Source organism: Mustela lutreola, chromosome 4, assembly GCF_030435805.1.
Source record: "Mustela lutreola isolate mMusLut2 chromosome 4, mMusLut2.pri, whole genome shotgun sequence".
Taxonomy (NCBI): Eukaryota; Metazoa; Chordata; class Mammalia; order Carnivora; family Mustelidae; genus Mustela; species Mustela lutreola.
The window spans coordinates 17,635,608-17,661,112 of record NC_081293.1 but is presented as its reverse complement, the minus strand read 5'-3'; the positions used below and the strand labels follow the sequence as shown (position 1 = coordinate 17,661,112).

The 25,505-nt window shown below is 42.7% G+C and overlaps 1 protein-coding gene across 4 annotated transcripts in view; it reads left to right on the top strand.

Annotated features, from left to right (window-relative positions):
- ACSL5 (acyl-CoA synthetase long chain family member 5) overlaps positions 1-25,505 on the top strand; it is a 45,853-nt gene that overhangs the window by 13,534 nt on the left and 6,814 nt on the right. For 2 of the 4 annotated variants that reach the window (XM_059173196.1, XM_059173195.1), the window contains exons 2-14: positions 5,377-5,561; positions 8,299-8,407; positions 12,633-12,697; positions 12,809-12,910; positions 14,765-14,864; positions 15,838-16,016; positions 16,800-16,832; positions 16,924-16,975; positions 17,763-17,836; positions 18,462-18,539; positions 19,843-19,977; positions 23,098-23,232; positions 23,697-23,792. In XM_059173196.1, coding sequence (XP_059029179.1) covers positions 5,406-5,561; positions 8,299-8,407; positions 12,633-12,697; positions 12,809-12,910; positions 14,765-14,864; positions 15,838-16,016; positions 16,800-16,832; positions 16,924-16,975; positions 17,763-17,836; positions 18,462-18,539; positions 19,843-19,977; positions 23,098-23,232; positions 23,697-23,792 — 1,314 coding nt within the window. In that variant the 5' untranslated portion in view covers positions 5,377-5,405. Of the gene's footprint in view, positions 1-3,649; positions 3,670-5,376; positions 5,562-8,298; positions 8,408-12,632; positions 12,698-12,808; positions 12,911-14,764; positions 14,865-15,837; positions 16,017-16,799; positions 16,833-16,923; positions 16,976-17,762; positions 17,837-18,461; positions 18,540-19,842; positions 19,978-23,097; positions 23,233-23,696; positions 23,793-25,505 lie in introns of those variants that run through there. The other 2 variants (XM_059173194.1, XM_059173197.1) reach the window with 2 other exon arrangements.

Sequence of the window (25,505 nt, the reverse complement as noted above, 5' to 3'; positions counted from 1 at the left end):
CTGGGAACAGAGTTTCAGACAAAGGGAAGAGCAAACACAGAGGCTCAAAGGGAATTGACTTATGGTTAGAGAGCTGAATACATGTAGGAGAAATAAAATCTTTCTAAGGAAAGTGACTACAAGACAAGCATTTTTTGCAGGCTAAAGGGATAGCCTGAAAGCTTCAGAGCAATAAACATAGTTGACCAAAAACTAGAGTAGTAGAAGGGTCCATGTAAGGACTTCATTCAAAGAAAATGAGACTTACTGAAGAAATGGTGGCCCAGATCCTCAGAGCTGAATATGGAGTGATCCAAACCTAGACACTGAGGCTGGTCCTGGGAGCCGGCAAGCAGGGGTTAAGGCAGAAGGTATCCTTCAGCCAGCTTTGGAATTAAATGTGTTGGGGCCTAGGAGATGACTGACTGCATCCTTCCACGGGAAGGACTGGGACAAAGGGACATCCTGGTGTATAGGGGCTATGGCATGTCTCTATCATCATATTCAAAAGCAGAGGAGGTTTTCCACCTGGGGCCATCGTAATGTGCAGTGTGGCCTGTACAGCCATCCTTAGATGACCTGGAACAGGAGCTCCCATGTACAGTGTAACACAGCTTTACCACCATTGCACTTTCCCCTACCCCATTCTTTCCCAAATAACAACATGGCGGGAGGAGGAAAAGCCACCACATCAGTTGTTTGCTGGAGGCTCTGTGAAATGCCCAAACCAGAACTGTAGCTGAGGTTCATAAGACACGTGACAAAAGAGATGGTGGCTTTTCTTCTCATTTACTTGAGTGCATCCAGAAGTGTTAATAGAGTCTAGAGTTTAGAATGCTAACCAGAGCTTCCTAAATCCAGTCGTGGTGGAGCCCAAAGGTTGTACCAACTCTTGGGCCCTCAACTTCTCCCAACTGAGCAGTGAGAGAGTGACCTGATGCCTGGTTGCAAACCCTTTCTGACTCTTGCATCAAAAGGTTCAAAATATATGTATGTGTTAAAAAGCCTATCAAGATAGTAAAAAAAATCACTATAGAATGGGAGAAAATATTTGCAGATTATGTATCTGATAAGGGACTAGTATTCAGAATATATAAAGAGACCAAAAGACAAACCTCCCAACTTAAACATGAGCAAAGGGCTGTAACAGGCCTTTCTTCACAGAAGAAATAAAAATGATCAACAAGCCCATGAAAAGTTGCTTGACATCATTAGTCATTAGGGAAATACAAATCAAAACCACAGCAAGATGCCATTTCATACTTACTAGGATAGCTATTGCTAGTAATAATAGTAGCAAAACCCCAGAAAATAGCACGTTTTGATGTGGGGTACTAAGAAGCCAGAATCCTCTGTGTTTTTCTTGGGAATGTAAAAAGGTACAATCGCTGTGGAAAACAGTTTGGTGGTTCTTCAAAAGGTTGAATGTAAAATTACCATGTGACCCAGTAATTCCATACCTATATATTTACCTTAAAGAACTGATAATAGGTATTCAGAACAAAATCTGCACACAAATGTTCATTGCACTGGTCACCATAGCCAAAAGGGGAAAACACCCCCAATATCTATCAGTCAATGAACAAATCAGTAAAATGTCTTTCCACACAGAGGAATGTTCACTCAGCCCTAAGAAATGAAGCACTGACATATGCTATAACATGGATAAACCTTGAAAATGTTATGCTTAGTGAGAAAAGTCAGACCCAGAAAGTCACATATTGCATGATTCCATGTATATGAAATATTAAGAATTTGTCAGAAATTATTCAGATAGAAACAAAGCTCATGGTTGCCAGAGGCTGCAGGGAGGAGAGAGTAATTACTTAATTGGTACTTGGTTTCCTTTTGGGGATGAAACTGTTTGGGACCTAACTAGAGGCAATGGTTGTACAACATCATGAATGTACTAAATGCTACGGAATTGTACATTTTAAAAATGGTTAATTCTAGGGGCGCCTGGGTGGCTCAGTGGGTTAAGCCACTGCCTTCGGCTCAGGTCATGATCTCAGGGTCCTGGGATCGAGTCCCACATCGGGCTCTCTGCTCAGCAGGGAGCCTGCTTCCCTCTTTCTCTCTCTCTCTGCCTGCCTCTCCATCTACTTGTGATTTCTCTCTGTCAAATAAATAAATAAAATTTAAAAAAAAAATAAAAATAAAAATAAAAATAAAAATGGTTAATTCTACCTCTGTGGATTTCACCTCAATTAAAAAAAAATATGGGGAAGCAGAAAGGAACCATCTGAAATTCTGTACATGATCGTATTTGAACTGACTACTTAATTTGCCATTGCAAATTGCTATTTTAGTTGTCAAGTAGACACATCCTTCAGAGTCTTCTGCTAATAAAATCCCCTTGCCAGTGTAAGCAAGGTATTTCATTCTCCTGAAACTGCCCACCTGACATTTGTAAGTATCTCCCTTGTCTGTTACAGAGTAGACCCTCTCATCACTCTTGTGGGTAGTGTACTGTAACAGGTCTAAAAGGGAGGGCACAAGAACTGACAGACCATGGTCCAGAGTAAGCCGGATGTCTTTCTGTCTGTCTCATACCAGACTTACTAACTGAGCCAATAGTTAAAACTGAGGTTTCACAAAAATTCAGTGTTCTAGATTTTCCAGGAAGAAAAAAATCTGATGGTCTGGTGATCCTGGGCTCCCATTACCGAGCGGTAACAGTCAGTGGGGGTGATAGCAGGTGCTGCCTTTAGACTGGTCATGGGTTCTCTCCCCGGCTTCCCTTCCCTTCCTGCTCCCTGCTGGGCTCCTCAACCCCTCTCCTCCTTACCGCCCCCCTCAAACACCAGTTTCACCTTGAGACCTTCTTTGGAAGACATTGTTTGCAAAGTCCCTTATTTTTTATTATTATTTATTTATTTGAAAGATATTTCATTTATTTATTTATTTTATTTATTTATTGACAGATTTATTTATCTGACAGACAGACAGAGAAGCAGGCAGAGAGGCAGGCAGAGAGAGAGGAAGGGAAGCAGGCTTCCTGCTGAGCAGAGAGCATGATGTGAGGCTTGATCGCAGGACCCTGAGATCATGACCTGAGCCAAAGGCAGAGGCTTAACCCATTGAGCCACCCAGGCACCCACAAAGTCCTTTATTAAAATGTAAATCTGCAAGAAGACAGCAAAAGTCCTTAGTGTGACAATTTGTTCCCACAGACCAGAAGGGTAGTGAAGGTAAGAATCTCTTAATTTGAAGGTGTGATTAGGACAGAGGAGAGACTCCCAGATCAGAAGATACTGCCAGGCGGAGGGAAAGGGCTGGGTGTGTAGGGTGGGCAGTACCAAGCAGCTTTCTCCTCCTTTGAGCGCCTGCTACCCACTCTCAATTTCACAATTTCCCCTGGGGCCGCCCTGTTCCCCACCTGGCGAACAACAAAGTCCTACACGGCTGGCTCTTGAACACATTCTGTCTCCTGGACGTGCCACTTCACCACACTAATCCAGGTGAGGCTGGATTCCAAAATTCCCAGTTCAGAATCCTGGCAGGTGGTCACAGTAGCTCCTATTATTAGGTAACCTAGCCCTTATGGGGCCTCGCTTTTGTTTTTGTTGTGTCTTCTTTTTCTTCTCCTAAACACAATGTGGAAGAAACCAAGGAGTGGGGGACAGTCATCCCAGTCTGTGGAAGTTCAGCTTTCCTCCATAAAATGGAAAGGGACGGCTCCAAGTTCAGGTAATAACCTGTCACGGAGCGGAAGAATGCTAAGATGACTGACAGACCCGTTCCAGTTCCCACACACATTTCCCAGGTCCCCCAACTAGCCTTTGTTAGGGTAGAGGGAAGTAGGTGTCTTCATGGAGAAAGTTCGAGATGCCGGCTAATGGCAGTTGCCCCAAAGTTCTCAGGCAGCTATGATCTTGTTCTTATCAAGCTCTTTATCAGGCATGCTTTGCTCTCTAGGTTTTAAGTAGGAATGTTTGGCCTCCTCTCTGAGATATTTTTCTATAGGGCACTGTGATGAACTTTGAAAAACACAACTTCTGAATTTCCTTTGCTGTTATCTATAAGGTTCCAGACAGGTTCAGTCTCCTTGAACTCTGTAGCTAGCCTCGTGAGGAAAGAGGAGCTGTGATTTTTGTAGCTTTCAGTGGGGGAAGCAACAGTGGGAAAACGGACAAGTTGCATTACCCCTGGGAGCTTCAATTTTTCTCATCTCTAAAATTCTACTTCGTGACATTGGTTGGATTTAAATTCCATGATCCATGCACACAGCCCACTCTGAAAGCAGTTTGGAGCAAGAGTTGGAAGAGATGGCCTCCGCCAGAGGAAGTTCCTAGGACCTGCCCGGATACTAGTTCCTGCTACTAGAGCAGTTTGAAGCTGAACTTTGCTGGAAACTACAAGAAAATCTGCGTTGGGGAAAACCTTTGTGGTGTCAGTTCCTTGACCTCTCTTCCTGGCCTATACCTTCAATGTTCACTTGCTACCATGGGTCAGGTCCATTCTCCAATACTCTTCCTGTGAACCTGGCCAACGTTGCCTCCAGTAAAAATGGTTTCTCTGGAGGAGATGACATTGGACAAACAAAGCAAGCTGACAGGATGTTCCTCACTGAGACTCTCCCAGTGCTTCAAAAAAGAAAGCAATGAGCAAGGCACATATGAGCAGCAGGAAATGTCCTTCATGCAGAACACTTGATTTTTAAACTCTGTTGAGTCACCTCTACAGATGTTCCCTTTTCTGCTTTATACTAGAGAAATCCAGGCGGAACAGTCCTTCCTGATGCTCAGTTGGCCTGGGCAGGGGAGGGTCTCTAGAGTGCCTAGCTTAGCCTAGATCTGACTACCAGCTTAGCCTGGATCCAGAAGGGTTTCTTCTAGGCCCCATGGGCCAAAAATAAAAGGGCAGTAATTTCTTCTCTCTCTCTCTTTTTGTAAGATTTTGTTTATTTGACAGAGAAAGAGAGACAGAGAGAGAACACGAGTAAGGTGAGTGGGAGAGGGAGAAGCAGGCTTCCCCCTGAGAAAAGAGTCTGACCTAGGACATGATCCCAGGACCTTGGGATCATGACCTGAGCCAAAGGTAGACGCTTGATGACGGAACCACCCACGTGCCCCAGAAGGGCAGTCATTTCATAAAATTGTTGAGCAAACGATTAACTTGTTTCCTTTGATCCTTCCTTTGTCCTTGTGGGAGGTCAGTCAAGTCACAGGAGTAGAGAATGCATTCTATGATTTCCAACATTGCTAAAGCAAACAGTAATAGAAATTCTTTTGCTAGAGAAGGCCAGCCCTGTTTTCTTGGAGGGTTAGAGGTCTGTGTATGTGTCTGTGTGTGTGTGGGGGGGGGTCCCCTTTATAAACACAGCTATCGAGTAAAAATTTCAGCCATTTCCTCTAACTTTCTTTCCTCTTTTTTTTTTTTTTTTTTTTTTTTAAGGCTTGAACTTCCTGCTGCTATCCACAAAGATGCTTTTTATCTTTAACTTCTTGTTTTCCCCACTTCCAACCCCGGCACTGGTCTGCATTCTCACCTTCGGAGTTGCCATCTTCCTGTGGCTGGTCAGTAGACCTCAGCCAGTCTTGCCTCTTGTGGATTTGAACAACCAGTCAGTGGGAATTGAGGTAACTTGCCAATCTTCTTTTGAGTTTGCTCAAGCACAAAGTGTAATTCAAGACCTTGGGATAACTTGGGAAGAGGAAGGGATCTAGGGTGAGAAAGTAAGCCATTTAGGTTAGCAATCACCAGAAGATCTACGAATTAGGACTTCAGTTACTGGCGTACTTTGCTTTGTAATAAAAATGAAAGCACAGGTAGGTTTTATGAAGCCAATAATCAAGATCAAGGTTGGTAAACTATAGCCCATGGGCAAAATCCACCTTTTTATGAGCAACTAGCCAGCGAAGAATGGTTTTCACATTTTTATAAAGATACATTAAAAAAAAAAAAAAAAAAAAAGAAAAGCAGTTTATGTGTGTTCCACAGAGCCCGAAGTTTTTCCTGTCTAGCCCTTTACAGAGAAATTTTGCTGACCCATGATCTAGATGATAGAGCCAGTGCTTTGGGGGTAGGAGAACGTTTTCATTAAAATACCCAATATCTGAGGAGGATAAAGAAGTTATTTCCTTGAGTTAAATTCTGGCTTTGAGTTAATATCCAGTCTTAAAACTGGTGGAAGTTGAAGTGGTATTTTCCCCCTCAATTCCCTGACTTTCAGGAAATCAGCTTCCTACAACTTCAAGCAAAGGGAAAGCTTCCAGAACGTTCTTTTATCATCTTTCATGTCCAGTCCTTTGCAGAGAAGAGAGCATTTCTGTTCCTTTATAAGGCTCACCTCTTCTGATCTTTTCAGGAAGTTCCTTCCTCTACCCCGGAATCTTACTCCAAGTTGTATCCACTCTCCACCACCAACACTTTTTTGGGAGGTGGTTTTCATGGTTTTGGTTGGCCTCTTCCTTTGCGTTGATCCTGCTCCTTCAGTACCACCTCCTTTCAATCTTCCTTTTTTCTTTAAGAGTAACCTGTTGATTTCCTTTCCTGAACTTCAGCCCACTGAGATCTGACCTTTACTCTGACCATCCCCCCAAACTCCTCTGGGTCACTCATGACCTAACTTTGAATTTCAATGATTTCTCCTTCAGCCTTCTTACTTGACTTGAGAATTCTTCTCTTAAAACTCCTTTCAAACTATCTTTCAATGAGGTTTCTTCCTAATTCCAAAGTGGTCTTTGTCACTCAGCTTCTTTTCTCCCCTCATCTAGAGTTTCATTCTCACTTTCTCAATTCCCTGAGGCAGGGTTTGGCAAACCTGTGCTGACCAGACAGTGAATTATTCAGGTTTTGCAGACCATGTGGACTCTCTTGCAACTACTCAACTCTATTGTTGTAACATGAAGACAGTATGTTCCATGCTGTTGAAAGCAGCAGACAATACATAAATGAATGAGCACACTGTGTTCTGATAAATCTTTATTTGTAAAAGCAGGTGACAAGGAAGCTCTGGCCCTAGATGATAGTCTGCCAATCCCTGTGAACTCCTCCGAGCTGAAAAAAATCCCTCCTCTCTCATGGCTTAGAATTGTACCTAAAATGTTACAGCACCCAAATCTGAATTTCTAGTTCTGATCTCTCTCCAGTACCAGACTATCTCAGTGGCACTCAAGCTCAACAAGTCTCTTTATTGGATGTCTTACACACACACACACACACACACACACACACACCTTTCCTATTTCCCCTCCTGCTCTATCTCAGTTAAATGCATCTCTTCTCATTGAGTCTGAATCATCTTTCCTTCTTTCTTCCTCAGCCCATCTACGTAAACAAACAGTAAGACGCTATCTTCCTTTACTAGATAGGGAACTCCATTGTTGACACCTTGACTTAATGTGACATATAGAAATCTTCCCTGATGCGCTAGACGAAGCTCTCACTGTGTTATGTTACCCTGTCCTTCTTTAGATAAGGATCTCAGTAGTAAGTTACATTTTTGAATATTTATTTCACGGATGCCTAGTTCTCTCTAGACTAACTTGCACGAGGGTTAGACCATGTTGTAGCTCATCTTGCTTCCCCAGGATCCTCATCAGGGCCCGATCCTGTAGTTCCAGCTGATTTATCTAGGCACATCTGTAACTACTGCCTCTTCCTCTGATACCCTGCTCTCTACAGGACTGTCAGAGGCCACCCACCAGACTCTGCAATGTGTCTTTTCGTCTCTGTGTCTTTATTCAGGTTGCTCCTTCATTCTGAATTGTTCTTCTTTCCCTCCCCTCTACCAAACCATAACTTTCTGGTAAATGCTTAGTTATCTTCTAAGTCCCCATGAAGTATTATTTCTTTGCCACCTTTGTACTTAATACAGAATGGGTAGCATGACCAGCTCCCAGAATGTACGCCTTCATTACAGCATGTACATCACAATATTTTAGTTGTGTGTTTGTCCTTTTCACCCCACCTCCATTCCAAAGTCTCTCACTCATGAGATGTTGATGGACAAAGATTTGGTCATAACTCACTTTGTGTCTATAGTATTTGTTGCACTGTGTTGGCACATAGTATGTGCTTGGTAGATGTTTAAACTGGGTATGATCTTTACAACGTAAAACCATACTATTATCTCTCCTCTCTCCACATGTGTATGTATGTTTGCCTCTAGGGGTTGGGGGAGATTGCCAAAAACATAACTGTGACAGTCACTGGGTTTCTACAATGTAAGGATACTACAATTTGGGGATTTAAAAATTAATTGAATAATAAAGAGCTCAATGTTCAGGATTTATGATCTCTTCAATTCAATATAAGGGTTTGGAAAGGGTGGAAGAGAGTCAGGCTTGGCCTCAACTTGGTCTTGTATCCTAGGGTGGGGCACGGAAGGCCGCTAGCCAGAAGAGCAATGAACCACTATCTTACTACTACTCAGATGTCAAGACAATGTATGAAGTTTTCCAAAGAGGACTTGCTGTGTCTGGTAAGCCTGGCAGTCTAACTTCGACTGCAAGAAGACGGAGGTGGGGATCTCATAGCTTACACTTCTCTCCTGTCTCACTTCTTAAACCCCAGTGGTAGTCTGAAGGCTGATGTATGAAAGGTAGGGGATGTAGCAGAGTATCAGCACGGGTGTCGGAAACAGTGTAGAACAGACTTGCAATAGAAACCCAGCTCTTCCATTTCCAGGTGTGTGACCTGGTGCAAAATCACTTTGCCCCTCTGGATCTGTCCCTTAATACAAGGAAGACTTCCCTGTCACATTGGTAAAGATCTGATAATAATGTGGAGGAAGGTGTTTTGATTAACTCACTGGTACCTTATATTTGTTCAGAAACGGGGCTTAATATAAATGCAGTTCCTTACATTTATAGATGTAGAATCCAAGCCAGAATTAGCACTCAGGGCTCCTGACTTCTTACCTTGTCCTTGACACTAATGCTGGTCCATGCCCATACTCTTTAGGACCGCAGAAAGCAATGATGTTTTGGACTTCCTTAGAAAGGTGACTATGTGGACTTTGGAAAGTTCATTTGGAACTTATCAAGGCTCAATACTTATACCTGTATTACTGAACACAACGTGAGGTGCGCTAGTTTCCTTTCAAAATCAACCAGCTTATACTTCTCCCTGTACCTTCTTTATATATCTATATCTATGTATGTATGTGTGTGTGTGTGTGTGTGTATACACACATATATATTCTGTCCAAACATAGGTTTGCCTGTGTGACTTTTTAAAAAAGATTTTATTTACTTATTTGAGAGTAAGTGAGAGAGAGCATGAGCCAGGGGGGAGGGGCAGAGGGAGAGGGAGAAGCAGGCTCCCTGCAGAGCAAGGAACCTGATGTAGGACTCCATCCTAGGACCCTGGGATCATGACCTGAGCTGAGGGCAGATGCTTAACAAACTCAGCCACCCAGGTGCTTTTGCTTGTGTGATTTCTCCCTTGTTGCCTTCTGCTTTTCACTCTGACGATATTTACCAGCCAACTCCTGTCAAGTACCAATGCATCAAGCACTACACACATCCCAGCTGCTTAGCCTCCCCTAAACCTTAAGGATTAGCTGTTATTGCCTCTACTTTTAAAAAATGAGGAAACAGACACTCAGAGGTTCAGGAACATTCCAAAGGCAACAGAACTAGAAAATGTTGTAGTTGATATTGAAATCTATCTAACTAGATTGTTCTATTTTCAGTCAGCTCTGAAGTGTTTTATAAAAGTATTTGTTCCTCCAGACAAAGAAAGGTTTATTGTAAAGAAAACTTCTATATGAAGGCTCCAAGTGGGACCATACTTGGTATTTCTGACTCTAAATCAGTGCTTATTTAGACTTCCATACAAATTACAAGCAATACCCAAACCATCCATTAGTTTCTTTCCTGTTCGGCAACCTAAGACACTATATGGCTAATATAACAAACTTGCCTTTGGAATTTTCTATTTTTCAAAATTTCCTTCATTGAGTTTTCTTTCTTGTGTCGTTACTATAACTAGAAACAATCCATTTAGAAACAATCCACATGTTATGTGGCATATAAGATCCTTTATTTAGAATATCTTCTTCAATACTGAATCAAAACGTAACAGATAAAGTTAAAATGGCTTCTCCTTTAAGCAGTTATGAGAAATAGAAACATGATGTCTGGTCCCAAGTGGAGATGAATACATCAGCTTTAACATACACTCTTTCTTTCTGTCTGTCTTTTTTTCTCTCTTTCAGAGAGGGTGACAGAGGCGGTGGGGCAGAGGGAGAGGGAGACAGAGACTCTCCAGAATTCAGGCTGAGTGTGGAGCCTGATGTAGGGCTTGATCTCAAGATGCTGAGATCATGACCTGAGCCAAAATCAAGAGTCAGATGCTTAACTAACTGAGCCACCCAGTCGCCCCTGCCCTGACCTACACTTCTAATTCCTATCCAGTAGATGGTCTATATTGAGAATCTGCTCAAATACAGCTCCCCTAGCACCACCTTGTTGCAGAGGACCAGATTTCCACACAGGAAGACCTAAGAATCTGAATCTTGAACAAAGCTTCTCAGGGGTTCTGCATGCCACAGTTTCAACTCTGCCCAGCTGAGGGCGGCAACTTGGCCAAGAAGTTAACTGGTGGGGTCTTTGTAGATGACCCTACCATTAGAACAGATGGATGTCTGGGTTGAATATGTGAATCAAAGGCTAAGCTGTTGCCTGGTCGGGACTTTAGCTAAATAGGCTGAAGTTGATTGGGGCCAGAGTTTAATGAGACTTCAGTTGGTGCCCTAAGGGCCAATTATTTGACGTACTCCTTGGCCATGGGTCTCTGCTAGAATTTTCATCATTAGGGAAGTGACGTATGGTTTTCCCACATTTGCTGCCATTTCTTACTGGGTGAGCTTGAAGACACTGCCCCAGTCCTCCATGATGCTTCATACTTTAGGGATAACAATAGTTAGGTAATGTGCACAGAGAACATGGAATATGGGATATGGAATATTAAGACAGTAGACTGTCTGAGGCACATTCTCTGGGATGTGGTGGCTGTGAACACCTCAGGACTGGGACTTGCCTTGCCTCTGGGAAAGCAATAGCATGAGCCCTTACATCTTGAGCTGTCGTGCAGCTCTTCTAGTGGAGAGAAAAAGTCCTCATGTTTCCTGTGGACAGGCTCCTTGTTCGTTCCTTAAATATCTCTTTCATCAGAACGGTTCTGTCTTTCCAGGTTTCTTTCCCTTTCCTTCTGTCACTTAGATTGCAGGGTCACTGCTTTGTCTCTGAATTCTTAGTCACTCTGTCTCTGACCACTTCCTTTTGGCAAGAACTGAGTGCCTCTCAGCAATCTGACTAGAACCTCTAGGTAAAATTTCCCACCTTCTACTTTTCTCTCAGTAACTCTCTCTCCCTCTGGCTTAGATGTCAGGACGTCTTGGTTAGTTAGCGTGGCTTTCTCACCCAACAGCACTGTGCCATGGCTCGCATGGCTGACAGGACTGGTTATTCTAGTAAGCAGAGTTCTTGAGCTCTTCAGACGTTTCATTCTTCTACGGTCAAGTGTACAACACAATTGTAAAGATATTGAAGGCAGATGTACGTGTGTACGGACAAGTGTGTACCTGTGTGCGTGCAGGTGTGTATGTGTTCCTGTAGTTCCTATGAGCCTTGGTATCTCAGGAGACGTTCTCATAGAAATGGGAAAAGTACATTAACAGATGATTTGAGAGAGTAAATGAAACAAAGCACAAGGTCGCACTTTAAGAGCTGTTAAAGTGCTAACTTTTTAAACCTAGCAAACCAGAAGGATATGGAAAAGATACTATTGGGGGTCTACAACTTGGTGTGTCACTGGTGGGAGAAAAATCCTTTCCTACAACTTCTCTGCTAAGCAATGTGGTTCAGGGGATCAAAAACATGAGCTGTTTGTCCACCACAACCCCCGAGATCTCCCCCAACACACACACACCAACCACGTTGTTTCATTTCAGAGACTCTATTCTACGAAATGTTCTGAATTTGACATTAGCAATTTGGAAATATTTATCAGAGCATTATTTCAGGTGTCAAACTTGGAAATGACCCAAACACCCCCCCCCATGAGAAAAAGTCACTGCCACAGAGCCCTTCCTCAGTTGGCCATAAAAGTCCACTGAAATCTCTGCAAAGAAGAAATAATAACAGGAATTTTCACATCAGATGGGGGATGGAAGTAGGATCCAAAACATATCTGTGGATTGAAAATAACCCTGTAAACCTATACAAAGGAACTTTGAAAATCAGTATCAGTGTTATAGGTGGTGAAATCATTGACAGTTCATATTTTGTTTTTTTTTCTATATTTTTGTGAGCATTTCTTTTATGATAAGGAAGCTCAATCCAAGACTGTCTGATAGAGGTGGGCTGTTTGTGTTTACTTATGGGCTTTTACTTGTTCACATCATGTGAACATTTTCTCCAAATGCCTGTTACCACAGAGGTCACATATTCCAACACCAAACCAAACCATGCTGAATGTTTCAATACATTTCCTAAATGTTTCAGATGTAGTTTGTAAGACTGTCTCTGCCTTTGAGAACTTTGAGTACTTACTGCCTTTGACTTTCCTTGACACAGAAGCTCATGTCCTTACTGGATTTCTCCTCCTTTGTGTCTTATCTCTCCCTAATCCTCTTTTACCTTCTATGATCCAAAGGATTTGCAGGTGGTGCTGATTTTCTTTAAATGTCATGTTTTTAGACAATGGGCCTTGCTTGGGATATAGAAAACCAAACCAGCCCTACAGATGGCTATCCTACAAGCAGGTAAGTCTTGCCCATTGTTTTGGGGTAGACTCTTTTGTTAATGTGGCATTCTAGCTAATTTTCTCTCTTTGGGGTCTTGTCCCCTCCCTCTGCTCCCCATCTCTCTTGTAGGTGTCTGATCGTGCAGAGTACCTGGGTTCCTGTCTCTTGCATAAAGGACATAAGCCATCACAAGACCAATTTATTGGCATCTTTGCTCAAAATAGGCCAGAGGTAACCATGCTCAAGTTAACTTCAGAAACTAAAGACTTAAAACCTGGCCCCAAACCAGCACTCTGACACTTGCTGATGATTTACCAAAATTTTTTAAAGCTCTCTTATTCTATAAAACTTGTTCCCCCCCCAGTAAAGAGTTACAGTTCAGTGCTCCCTTAATTCCTGGTTGAATGCCTAGGGATCTAAGTTAGTACCTGGATTTCTCTTATTTAGTAGCTCATGATGATTCACTTTAAGTCCATCTCTTTGTTGTATGAAGAATATAAGGAAGCTATGTGGGGCTGGCAAGTAAGAGCTTGGGGACATTGTAGAAAGGGGGAGGTATTTTATTAGAATTGGAACTTGCATGTTATACTTGAACTTGTCAAATAAGGTACCCAGTGCTACCGAGAGAGACTGTACCCATATTTCCTCAGTGATTGAAAGCAGATGGTAGATGTTAAGATGATTGGAATTAAGCTTTAGTTAAGTCTTAGACCAATATCCTCAGAGAAAGCCTTTTTCTGCTGCAGAATGGTTGGATGTCCTATGCTCCCTAGAGCCGGCTGCTTAACCAAAACCCTGGGAGGGCACTGGCTGCATGTTGAGGTGATTCTACATAATCCACCTTGGTGACACTCTCAATCAGCCTCAATAAGAAGAGATGTCCTTGAGTCTTTATTTAGGAACTTAGTGCCCAGCCACGTATATTCGATGGCTTGGGCTGTCATAACAAAATACCGCAGACAGGAGGAGCTTAGACAATAGAAATTTCCTTTCTCATGGCTCTGGAGCCTGGAAGTCCAAGATCAAGGTGTCAGCAGGTTTGGTTTCTACTGAGGGCTCTGTTCTTGGCTTGCAGGTGGCCGCCTTCAAAGTCAGTCCTCACACGGTCCTCCCTCTGTCATCCCCAGTACCTTTTCCTCTTCTTACAAGGACACCAGTCATATGGGCTCAGGACCCTACCCTTATGACCTTATTTAGCCTTAATTACCTCTTTAAAGCCTCTATCTCCAAACGCAGTCCCAATGGGGGTTAGGGTTTCAACATGAATTTAGGGTTGGGGGGGGGACACAATTCAGTACATAGCACCTAGACTGGTGTTCAAAGCCCACCATTAGCAGATTCTGACCCACCTTTCTAATTCATTTCGTATTGTTCTTCATGCTGTTTGATGTACACACAGAGATATTGTGCTATCTTATCTTTGCACATCCACTTCCTTCTTCCCTGAATGCCTGCCCTGATTCCAGCTCCATAACTAAATCTTACCAGTTTTTCAAAACCCTGCCCAATTTCCATCACTTTCCCCAAAGCAGTTCCAGATGGCCTTTACCCCAACCCTAAAGTGATTTCTCCCTCCTTAAAGCTCCTTAAAACTGGGGCACCTGGGAGGCTTGGTCAACTGAGCATCCAACTCTTGGTTTCAGCTCAGTCCATGATCTCAGGGTCTTGAGATCAAGTCCCACGTCAGACTCCACGCTCAGTGGGAAGTCTGCTTGGAATTACCTCTCCCTGGGCTACCCCCTCCTACCTCCCACCTAAAAATATATATATATCCCTTAAAACCAGTGATTTCTGTACCCTTTATCAATGGAGCTTACCATACTCTACCTCTGTATTTTGGTCCTCTTGTATTGTAGTTGTCTGTGCTAGCTTATCTCTTCTTTAACTTTATAGCATTAGCATTGGAAGTCTGTAGGGCCCCCAGGTGATTTATTTTAACACAAAGGCATCAAATAAGCATTGATTGGCTGAATGACTGAAGTAATACTCTTCCTTTTCTTTTTTTTAAATTTATTTTTTATTTATTTTCATACTCTTCCTCTTCAAAGTGTTCTCTAGTTCTTACTTCAGCTTTTTTCCATATAGTGGATCATCTCTGAGTTGGCTTGCTACACGTACTCCATGGTAGCCGTTCCTCTGTATGATACCTTGGGAGCAGAAGCCATCGTATACATTGTCAACAGGGGTAAGAGTTTGCTATTAAATTATAACTTGATCCTATCTTAATGCTGAGTAATTCCTCAATATCTGCTTTTGTTAGCCAACTTGGAATGCTATGGCCAGAATTTGGGGAAGCTTTTCCTGTTCTGTAATACGGAGGATATAATTTACAAGGAAATTACAAAGAGCCCAAGCAGGTGTTGGCTTCTACATAGAAGGTTCAAGGAAATGTTCCAGGTGGCAGAGTGTAACAATAGAGTTTAGAGATAAGACTACTTACGTTGGCCCTTCTGGATAAAAGGTCATAGAGTGAGTCACTAAGTCACTTAATTGACTAAATCACTATGAAACCACTGATTTCATTTCCTATCGTTGTAAATCCAAGTCAGTACAGTTAGTCAGCATGTACCAATGGTACATCCATTTGTAGAAAAAATTATCATTATTTGAGAAGTAAGTACAAGTTCAGTGGCTCACTAACAACCCATTCACATATCTAAGATCTAACTTTCTGTCCCAGAACTAGGTAGTTAAGTGACTAGACCCGTTTGGACTATAGACACAATTGCACGTTGTGTATGCAACTAACATGTAATGCTAACATGTAGAATCATAAACTGTTTATCTGCTAAAATGCCATTTGTCCCTTCTTTTCCCTTCTATTCCCTACTCCCCTCCCCAAAATAAAACACACTGACAGAACCACACCTGAGGGATCCATGTTTGTTGTCTGTATTCTTAAGCAGAAGTTTTGTGACTCTAGAAACTGTAAACTGTCTGGGCAACTTGCATGAAAATTATGTGCTTCTGTTTCCATTATGCTCATTTATTATTGATGGAATGCTTCAGGTTTTATGCACTCTAAATCTGATTTGCAGATGTAATCTCATCCGGGTACCCACTAGCTTTGAAATTTTCAGAAACGTCTTCCTCCTTGCAAAGCAATCAGGTACCGGGCAGAGCAGGAAGGTGACCTCCGGCTCTGTTTCTGCTTTCAGCTGATATCACTACAGTGATCTGTGATACGCCCCAAAAGGCATCGATGCTGATAGAGAATGTGGAGAAGGGCCTCACCCCGGGTCTGAAAGTGATCATTCTCATGGATCCCTTTGAGGATGACATGAAGCAAAGAGCAGAGAAAAGTGGAATTGAGCTCTTATCCCTGTTTGATGCTGAGGTATGTGCCTTAAATTGAACTAATAGCTCGAAGCCTGCTCTGCCACCAGGCACGATGAGGAGGATATCGACAGGAGAGCACAGGCTGCTGTCAGCCAGCAGTGGAAGGGGAGGAGTCCATGAGACTCCTGCTGTGAGGCTTTGGGGAGAATTTCCCTTGAACAACTCAGGGACTGTGTCAGAGGAGAATGGTCTGTGGCTAGTAGGCACAGACTTCTAAGTAGAGGACTTATCAATACGGAGTTCAGTGGTAGCTAAATATAGGGGTCCTGGAGTCCAATGGCAGGATTCACATTCCAGCGCCACATCCATGAGTTGGGTGATCTTAGTAAGATTCTTCGCATCTCCCTTCTCCCCTCTGTAAGATGAGGCTGACATAGTTCCCACCTCACAGAGCGATTGTAAAGAGTTGCCTGAGTTAATCTATAGAAAGTGTTCGGAACAGTGCCTGCGATGTAGTAAGCCCTGAATGTCAAGGATTCCTGTTACTCAAAAAGGTTTAGTAATGGTCCTAGATGACTGGACCTCAAGAGTAGAATGGGAAATTTGGACATCTGGAATCTGCCCTCTGGAGGCTGGAGTCCTAGAGAAACGCTATGCTCTATCCCTGGGCCTTTCACTGTGCCTGAATGTTGGCTTCTGGGCCTGATTTGGGTTACAATTTTGGTTCTACTCTCACAGAAAAGGGGCGTGTTTGCATGGAAAAGAGAAAGAGAGGGTTGTATTTGTCATTAGTCCCATCTTAACTAACTAGACTTCCTTTCTTGGCTTTCTGTTCATGTAGAATCTAGGCAAAGAGAACTTCAGAAAACCTGTGGTAAGTTTTCTTCTGTTCAAATTTGAGTCTTGCCCAAAAGTTCAATTCCCAAAGTTCTTGGTAGGTTAATCTCTTGTGCTTCCCCCTCTAGCCGCCTAAACCAGAAGACCTGAGTATCATCTGCTTCACTAGTGGGACCACAGGTCAGTGTGCATGAAGCTATCCCAGAGGCCCCTGGTTGGCCAAAAACATGGCTTGAGTCACTGAGCATGGGTGGGCTGGTAAATATTCCCTATAATGAGGACTATCCTTAGGGTCTTATACCCCGAAGCTTTTGAATATGTATGCCCCAGTGGAAAAACAGGTATAAGCAAATACATTTCATTGAACACACTGGGAAGGGTTTCCATGCTATGGATTTCAGGAGCCTTTCAGATGGCATCACAAAGTCAACTTTCTTCCCCAACCGCCACTCTCTCAACTTGACATCGTCAGAATAGTTTTGCTCAATCAAGGTGACCCAGAGAGAGTTCCACGCAGATCAGCATGTGTCTTCCCCCACCCCTACAGTGACTTATCCTATTAGAACTCCTAATAGCTTTTGATATGGCCCATGATGACCTATAGTCATATTCTCCTGTCCACTGAGCCAGTTTGTAATGTGTTAAGTAATAAAGTTAGGTCTGAAGTCCTAAATATAAAAACAGCACAAGGTGGGGTTACTTGGATTTTTGCTTTTGACTGTTACAATCTGAAATTGTGACTGTACCCTCTGTGGTAGTAGAAGGCTAACAGTATTGTCAGTGGTGGTGTCTCTGGGTGCATTAATTGTTCATAGATGGTGTCCCATACCGTTCATAAGAGGACACAGTGACAGGAGAAGCTCTTGGCTCTCTGGAACAGAACCAAGTGAATGCAACTTCTTTCATAGCCAAAGGCTGCCTATTAGTTATTTAAAGGTTTTTTCTCTCCATGTCCTGTTTCCTATAGGTGACCCTAAAGGAGCCATGTTGACCCATCAAAATATTGTTTCAAATGTTTCTTCTTTCCTCAAGTGTATGGAGGTCAGTGGTCCATTGAAAAAGAGATCCTCATTAAAATGTAAATCTGTCTTAAGATTTTAATCTTGATGGCAGAGGAGGCAGAGACAAACAAAACAAACCAGAAACAAACAAAAATCATGTTACAGGCCTGAATGTGGACAAATAATGGTGCATTTTGGTCCAGAGGTCTGTGCATTTTCAAGCCTTGGTCTTTTAGGACTGCACATCTCTACACTCAGTGAAATTAAGGGACAACCTCTCAGACTTATACAGTGTACTACCTGTACAACTGTGTGTGACAGTCCTAGGAAGGAGTGTTCTTTAAAATCAAAGAAAAAAATTTTATTGAGATATAATTGATATAACATTGTGTTAATTCCAGATGTACAACATAATGATTTATGTGTGTGTGTGTATGTATATACGTATATATGTTACAAAATGGTCCCCACAATAAATCTAACATCCATCACCACACGCAGTTAGTTTTTTTTCTTGAGAACTATTAAGATCTAGTTAACAATTTTCAGATATACAATACAGTATTATAAATTATTAACTATAACTAATAATAGCTTGTTTTAAATCTCCTTTGGAAGAGAAAGCTGGCATTAACCTAATGTCTCCTTCTTGTTCTGAACGATAGCATGTTTTCAAGCCCACCCCTGATGATGTGACCATATCCTACCTCCCCTTGGCTCATATGTTTGAGAGGGTTGTACAGGTGAGTGTCCTGTATTCCCAGCAGATATGTGAAAAGACAGTCCTGACTTGCTAGTTCTGTGTTTTTTCCAAAGGCAGCTACACAGCGTTTCCAGTCCTTTCTCTGATGGGAACGTACAGGGAGGGAGCAGGTGCAGCTGAGCCCTGAGCCCGGCCTTACTCCTCACTTGCTGCGAAGCCTTTCTAGCAGGGTCTGGGTCTGTCCAGTGGGGCTGATGGTCGCTTCTGCCTTCACACAGTGTGCCTGTGAGTCCTGAAGTCCAAGCCAGGAGCTGACTATCTGCTCTTGACTCTGAGCTGGGAGAGGAAACATTAGTTGCTCTTTTACATTTTGTGTTGGTTAGAATTTTTTTTTTTTTTTAATCTTGGGTTAGACCAGGGCGCCTGCGTGGCTCTGTTGTTAAGCGCCTGCCTTCGGCTTAGGTCATGATCCCAGAGTCCTGGGATGGAGCCCTGCATCAGGCTCCCTGCTCAGCAAGGAGTCTGCTTCTCCCTCTCACATTCCCCCTACTAGTGTTCCCCCTCTCGCTGTCTCTCCCTGTCAAATAAATCTTAAAAAAAAAAAAAAAAAATCTCAGGTTAGCAAGAGGAAAGTTAGCTCCTGGAAGGGCAGAGAAAGAGCATTTGATCCAGTGAGATGTTCAGCGTGTGTGTGTGCCAGAGAGCTGCCTTTCTGTGAGCGGACTGCAGGCTTTTCAGGCAATTCTGGGGTGGATTCGAGAACTGAAAGCAGTGCTGGCTTCCCAAAACCCGTTTGGTTGGACAGAAAATCCCCTCTCTGCTTCCTGCATAAATCCCTCTTCAGCCAGCTTATCTGTTGATGGGTGAAGTGCCAAAATGAACAGTTCATCTCCTTGGGCTGAGGTATTGACATCTGATTAATACAATATCAATTTTAATAAGGATACTTTTTCACGTTTTAATGTCTCTGAAACTGAGAATGTCTTGCAGCTATAAGCATGTTCTGGCCTAAGTGGCAGTGTTTTCCTTAGTGCTATGGAGTGAATGAACAGTCTCTGACAAAGGACAGTGTCTCAGACTGTCCCTCAGAGCTCTGGGTGGAACAGGGTGGGCCCTCAGTCTCACGGTCTGTCTCACCTCTGCTGCCACCTCAGCAGCAAAGAGTTTCCAACCTGTCCTGGGGGCAGGCTCGCAGAATTCTGGGTATCTGAAACGTGTGGGGAGGGGGCTATACAGTGGACAGTGTCCATGGCTGTCACCTTGGTTCCCCGATTCTGTCTAAGACAGTCCCTACCCAAAGGGGGCCTTTGGCTCTGAGCCCCGATCTCTGGTTTTGCTTTTAGGCTGTTGTGTACTCCTGTGGTGCCAGAGTTGGTTTCTTCCAAGGAGATATCCGGTTGCTGCCTGATGACATGAAAACTCTGAAGCCCACAGTGTTTCCCGTCGTGCCTCGACTACTCAACAGAATCTATGATAAGGTACTAACCTCGCTTCTGCTGGGCTGGCCGTGAGGTGAAGGACATGTCTGTGGCTGAGGTCTGACTGAGCTGTCAGGGACTCTGTGTTGCTAAGACATTTTTTTCCACGTTCACTTTCTCCTGCCTACAAGCACCCGCCTATGGCCACATAGGCGACTGTGAAACACCCTAATAAATGAAACCCCTTCATCTGGATAGGATAACGTAGACCAGATCTGGAGAAAGAGCTCAATTCAGAGACTTGGGGAGCCCCTCAAATTTAAGCTGACTTACTAAGGAGTTGTCACTCTCATTTGTTAACACCTGTTGCTACGGAGCTTCCTGCTGAGGCACGGGTCCCGCAGTCAACATTTCAAATGCATTCCATTATCCAAACCTCATAAAATCACAGGAAATCACATCTAGACTTACCATTTCCAAATTACAGCTGAGGAGACTGAGCCTCAGAGGTTAAACAAACAAACAAACAAACAAAAAGCTTAACCAGAGTCTATCCAATGAGGGGTTGGGCCACAATCCTATTGTCACAAAGTCGTTCCTTGCCATTGATCCCTGCTCTGTTTTTCTTTAAAGAGTTTACAACGTAGTGATTTTTCTAATTCGATTAATTCAGTTGCTTCCCTTGTGTTCCTTAGCTGAGATTTTTCCATAACGACATCAAATATTCTTTCCCTTTACTTATCAGTCTTCAGAATAATGAACTGGTGCCTCAGTGGTCTTCGGAAATGACCCAGATTTTTTGCTTTATAATATTATGAACTCGTGATTTGCATAGTTGTACACTTAATGCACTTCGTTCTTCCTGATGTCCAAATTGGCCCACTGTGGAAGCTGGGAGCCCCATCAAGCTGTTGACCTAACCCCAGTAGTTTCTTACAGCTTCCCTGCTTTGTGATATAACATGTCCCCAGGTTATCTTTTTTTCTTTTTTTAAGATTTTATTTATTTATTTGACAGACAGAGACTACAAGTAGGCAGAGAGGCAGGCAGAGAGAGAGGAAGGGAAGCAGGCTCCCTGCCGCGCAGAGAGCCCCATGAGGGGCTCGATCCCAGGACCCTGGGATCATGACCTGAGCAGAAGGCAGAGGCTTTAACCCACTGAGCCACCTAGGTGCCACCCCCCCCCCCCCCCGTTATCTTTAATGTCTCTCACCCAAGTCTTGGATTGTTTAATCTTCCCAAGGAGTCCTTGGAACTGGGCTATGAGCCCAGGCAAGATAGTAATAGACTCCAGGCTCTGAACCAGATGCTTGATCACTTCATAATTGCACAGGCCTGGGAGCCCCGAGCAAATAATGGCCACATGGCACTCTTCACAGGCTTTGGACTCCAAAGCAGAGACTCTAGCTCTCCCCTTCACACTGGTGATTCTTAGATACTATCCTGGGGCTCCAGGGATGGGGCAGGCAGCCTTCTAGAACACAGATGACCCCAGGACATTAAAAGTGCTGTTTTTAGAAGAATTGTTAACAATCCTAACGGCTCTCAGCATGCTATGGAATTATTTGCTGATTATTATGGTTTATGTTCATGTTGTTAGATATTTTTACTTCAAAAAAAAAAAAAAGATTTATTTATTTATTTGTGAGAGAGAGAGCACATTAGCAGGAGCAGAGGAGGAGAGAATCTTAAGCAGACTCCAGGCCAAGTGTGGAGCCCAATGCAGCGCTTGATCTCATGACCCTGAAGTCATGACCTGAGCCAAAACCAAGAGTCAGATACTTAACTGACCTAACCACTCTGGTGCCTCAGACACTTCTACTTTTTTTTTCTTTATAAATAAAGATCACTTAATTTCTTTTTTAAGATTTGATTTATTTATTTGAGAAAGCGAGCACAAGCAGGGAGAGGAGCAGAGGCAGAGGGAGAAGCAGACTCCCCACTGAGCAGGGAGCCTGATGCGAGTCTCAATCCCAGGACCCCAGGATCATGACCTGAGCTGAAATCAAACACTTAACCGACTGTGCCACCCATGCCACCCCCCACCCCTGCACGTTTTTACTTCCAATAGTTTTTTAATGATATGGTGATACTTAACACAGAGTTTACTTTTGTTACTTATTTTAAAAATGGAGGACTTTATTAGTGTGAGTCTCCAAATTCCAGCTTTTGTCAGTGACTTATTAGGAGGAGATTATCTTGTGAATAATGAAGATATATCTCTTAAGGTTGAAAGAGGTATCAGGGATGACAGGATTCTGGCACATTTGAGTGTAGATCTTAGAGCTGATGAGACATTAGTAAAACGATGGTATAGGCATGCATAGATGCCTAGAGCACTGTTGGCAGTTGAACAGCTCTATTGGCTACAGGCTCAGAAATGGAAGTATCGATAAGGAAGATGGCTGGAGAGTTCTCTTCCAATTTTGTGCAGGAAAAGAACCTTGGTTTCCTTGAATCTGACTTCCAGTAGGATGGAGTCCTGAAGGCCAGAATATAGGGTTCAGGATTTAATTTTGGAAGTAAGGGGGATTTCGAGTTGTACTTGAAGCTCTCCCTTGGCAGGTGTATGTTTGATAGATTAGAGTCAGTGAGGCAAGGGAGTCTAGAGAAATAATGTGAGCTTGTAAAATAGTGTCAGAACTAAGCCCAAAGTGAAGAAATAAATAGAAAAGTCCGTTGGGTTTCATATAGTGTGGCTAGAGGACCTTTAATCAGATAGAAAACTGGTGTTTCTTCAAATTTAATGTATATAAGCTTCAGAGGTATGGGGATGTGGGGGGATGTCATGCTTGTTTAAAAAAAAAAAATCAGATTCCTAGGTCTTTCTTTGATCTATTGAAAGCCCAAAAGGTATTGCCCATTGAGCTGTTTCTCATCTATCCAAATGATTTTCGTAGGCAGATATTGAGAACATTCTGAGGACATGCTCAAAGTTGTCAAGATTGTTTGCCAAGGACAAGAAATCTGCAGGAGCTAGAACTCTGTACATATATACTCAGTTTACTTATGTCTTAGTGTGGCCATAATTCCCTGGAATTATCATTATTTAGCAACCCAGTTCATGAATGAAAGTCACTTCATTATGAAGCAAGAAGGCACTATCTCTTGCTCACTGATGAATGGCTTTGGTGAGCATCTCCAATAGGTTTTGAACTAAGAGGAGCTATCATCTTGCAGGTACAAAATGAAGCCAAGACACCCTTGAAGAAGTTCTTATTGAACTTGGCTATTTCCTCTAAATTCAGTGAAGTGAAAAAGGGGATCATCAGGCGTGACAGTTTATGGGACAAGATCATCTTTGCAAAGATCCAGGTAGGTTGGCGGGGTCTTGGACAGAGCCAGGCAAATATCTGGGCTTTCTGCTAGCTTATCATACTTGGACAACTTTGTCATTAAAGGAAATTGGTCAAAAAGCAAAAAAAAAAAAAAAAAAAAAAAAAAAAAAAAAAAAAAATTGTTAAGTTCTAACATATACTCTTTTTCTCTTAGGTGATCTTTTGACATTATATGTAATGCAAAGGGCCTAAGAATATAAATTATCTGAGGAAATATTTAGAAACTGCAGGTTGAGTCTCAGCTATGGGTGATAGGGGTAAGGGCAGCCAACATGTTAAGTGCTCTTCCTCAAGGCCCGCCCTGTTCTAAGTGCTTTGTAAATTACCTAGTTTAATTCTGATACTGGGTCGATGCTCTACCCATTTAGCAATGGAGGAAATTGAAGCCAAGGAATAGGTTTCAGAGCCTTTTTTTTTTTTTTTTTTTTTTCTACTCAACAGGCCAACCTGGGCGGGAGGGTTAATTTCATGGTCACTGGAGCTGCCCCCATCTCTTCTCCAGTCTTGACGTTCCTCCGGGCGGCACTGGGATGTCCGGTAAGACAAGCACCTCCTTTGAAGATAGCTTATTTCCCTTTTGCACAAATAGAGCTCACTCTTTAAAAAATGAAAACGTGACTGAAAAATACCATGGAGAAAGTTACCCCCCAAAAATCTCAAAATCAGCAAAAATAATCCTCCTCTTTATGCATCTCTGTATAGAAACTTTTATATAAACTGGCATCAGTTCTAAAATACTTATTAAACTATGTCCCATCCACATTGGTCCGGGTCAAATAAAGATCTACATCATTTTAGTTGTTTTGAGGTAGTTTATTGGATATACCTGAGTGACTCATCTCCTACTGATGGACACTTAAGCCACTATTTTTTTCACTATTATAATCAGTGAGATGATAAGGATACTGTCTTCCAAAATAGTCACAATATATGGGTTTGCTTTGTATGTTAATGTAGATTATCACACTTCGCTCCAGAAAGGTCTTGTTTTATACATTCCTGCAAATAATGCATGAGACCTTATTTCCCTACATTCTTGCCAATGTCAGGCTTTCTCAGTTATTTAAATCTGAACCAACTAGATGCATGAAAAATCTCAGTGCATTTTTGTTTCTTTTATTAACACCGAACACCTTTTTATCACTTATTGGCACTTGTATTTCTTCCATGAGTTACTCTATTACTTTCTTACAGCAAAATTGCTATATACCAGTTTCAAATGTTTATGTCATCAAACTGATTGAACTTTTTTACTTGTGGTTTTGAATTGCTTAGACAGGACTCTCTGACTCCAGTATTCCACAAGACTGCTGTCCTTCATATTTTCGGATACTCAAATGGTTTTACTCTTTTCTAATTCTCTATTTCATCTCGAATTGCGTACAAGTGCTTGGGCGTGGACATTCTCTTTTTCCCCCCAAATAGCTAACTAGTTCATCCATTCGACCAACATGCACAGCATAAGAAAAACAGGTCCTTGTCCACACCATATCCCCTTGGGTAGGACCCCCATCAAAAAAGATTCTGAATTGATGCCAAGGCCAGAGCTCTTCTATGCTTTCAAATTACCATCCTCTTGGCCGTTTTTAATACTTTCATTTCCCTCGGCCCCTAAAACCCATGGATCGGTAGGTCCGGTTGCCATCAGAAATACCCCTTCTCCATCACTACAGAGTCTGCCTAGCATGACCCCACCCACACTGCAGTAACTGGGGCCCTGGTTTGCCCCACCAGCCTCTCTCTGGTCAAGGTTATCCTCTATACCAGGGTTTGGCAAACTGCAGCACAGGCCAAATCTGACCCGTTGCCTCTTTTCAGAAGCGAAATTTTGGTGGAATGGAGCCTTGCCCTTTCATTTACATGATGTCTACAGCTGCTTTTGTTCTCCATTGGCAAAGTAGTCCAGACAGAGCCCAGAGGCTCACAGCACTGAAAATATTTACTCCCTGGTCCTGTAGAGTAAAAGCTTGCCAGTCACTGTTCTGTATCACAGCTGGAGCTATTTCTTTCAAAAAGCAACAACATAACACACCAATAAACAAAACCCCAAAAAACTGAAACACTGCTGTCTGTTTTCAATTCCTTCAGAAGGGCTCCACTGCTCAGGTTCAAGAACCATTGTCCCCGGGTGTCACTTCACTTCATAACTCACATTTTCCTGTCAACTTGAAATGCTACCTCTCCTGAAATACAGTAGAAGTATTAATATCTTGGTCTATTTCTGGAGCCTTTTGGTTTTTGGGTGCATCC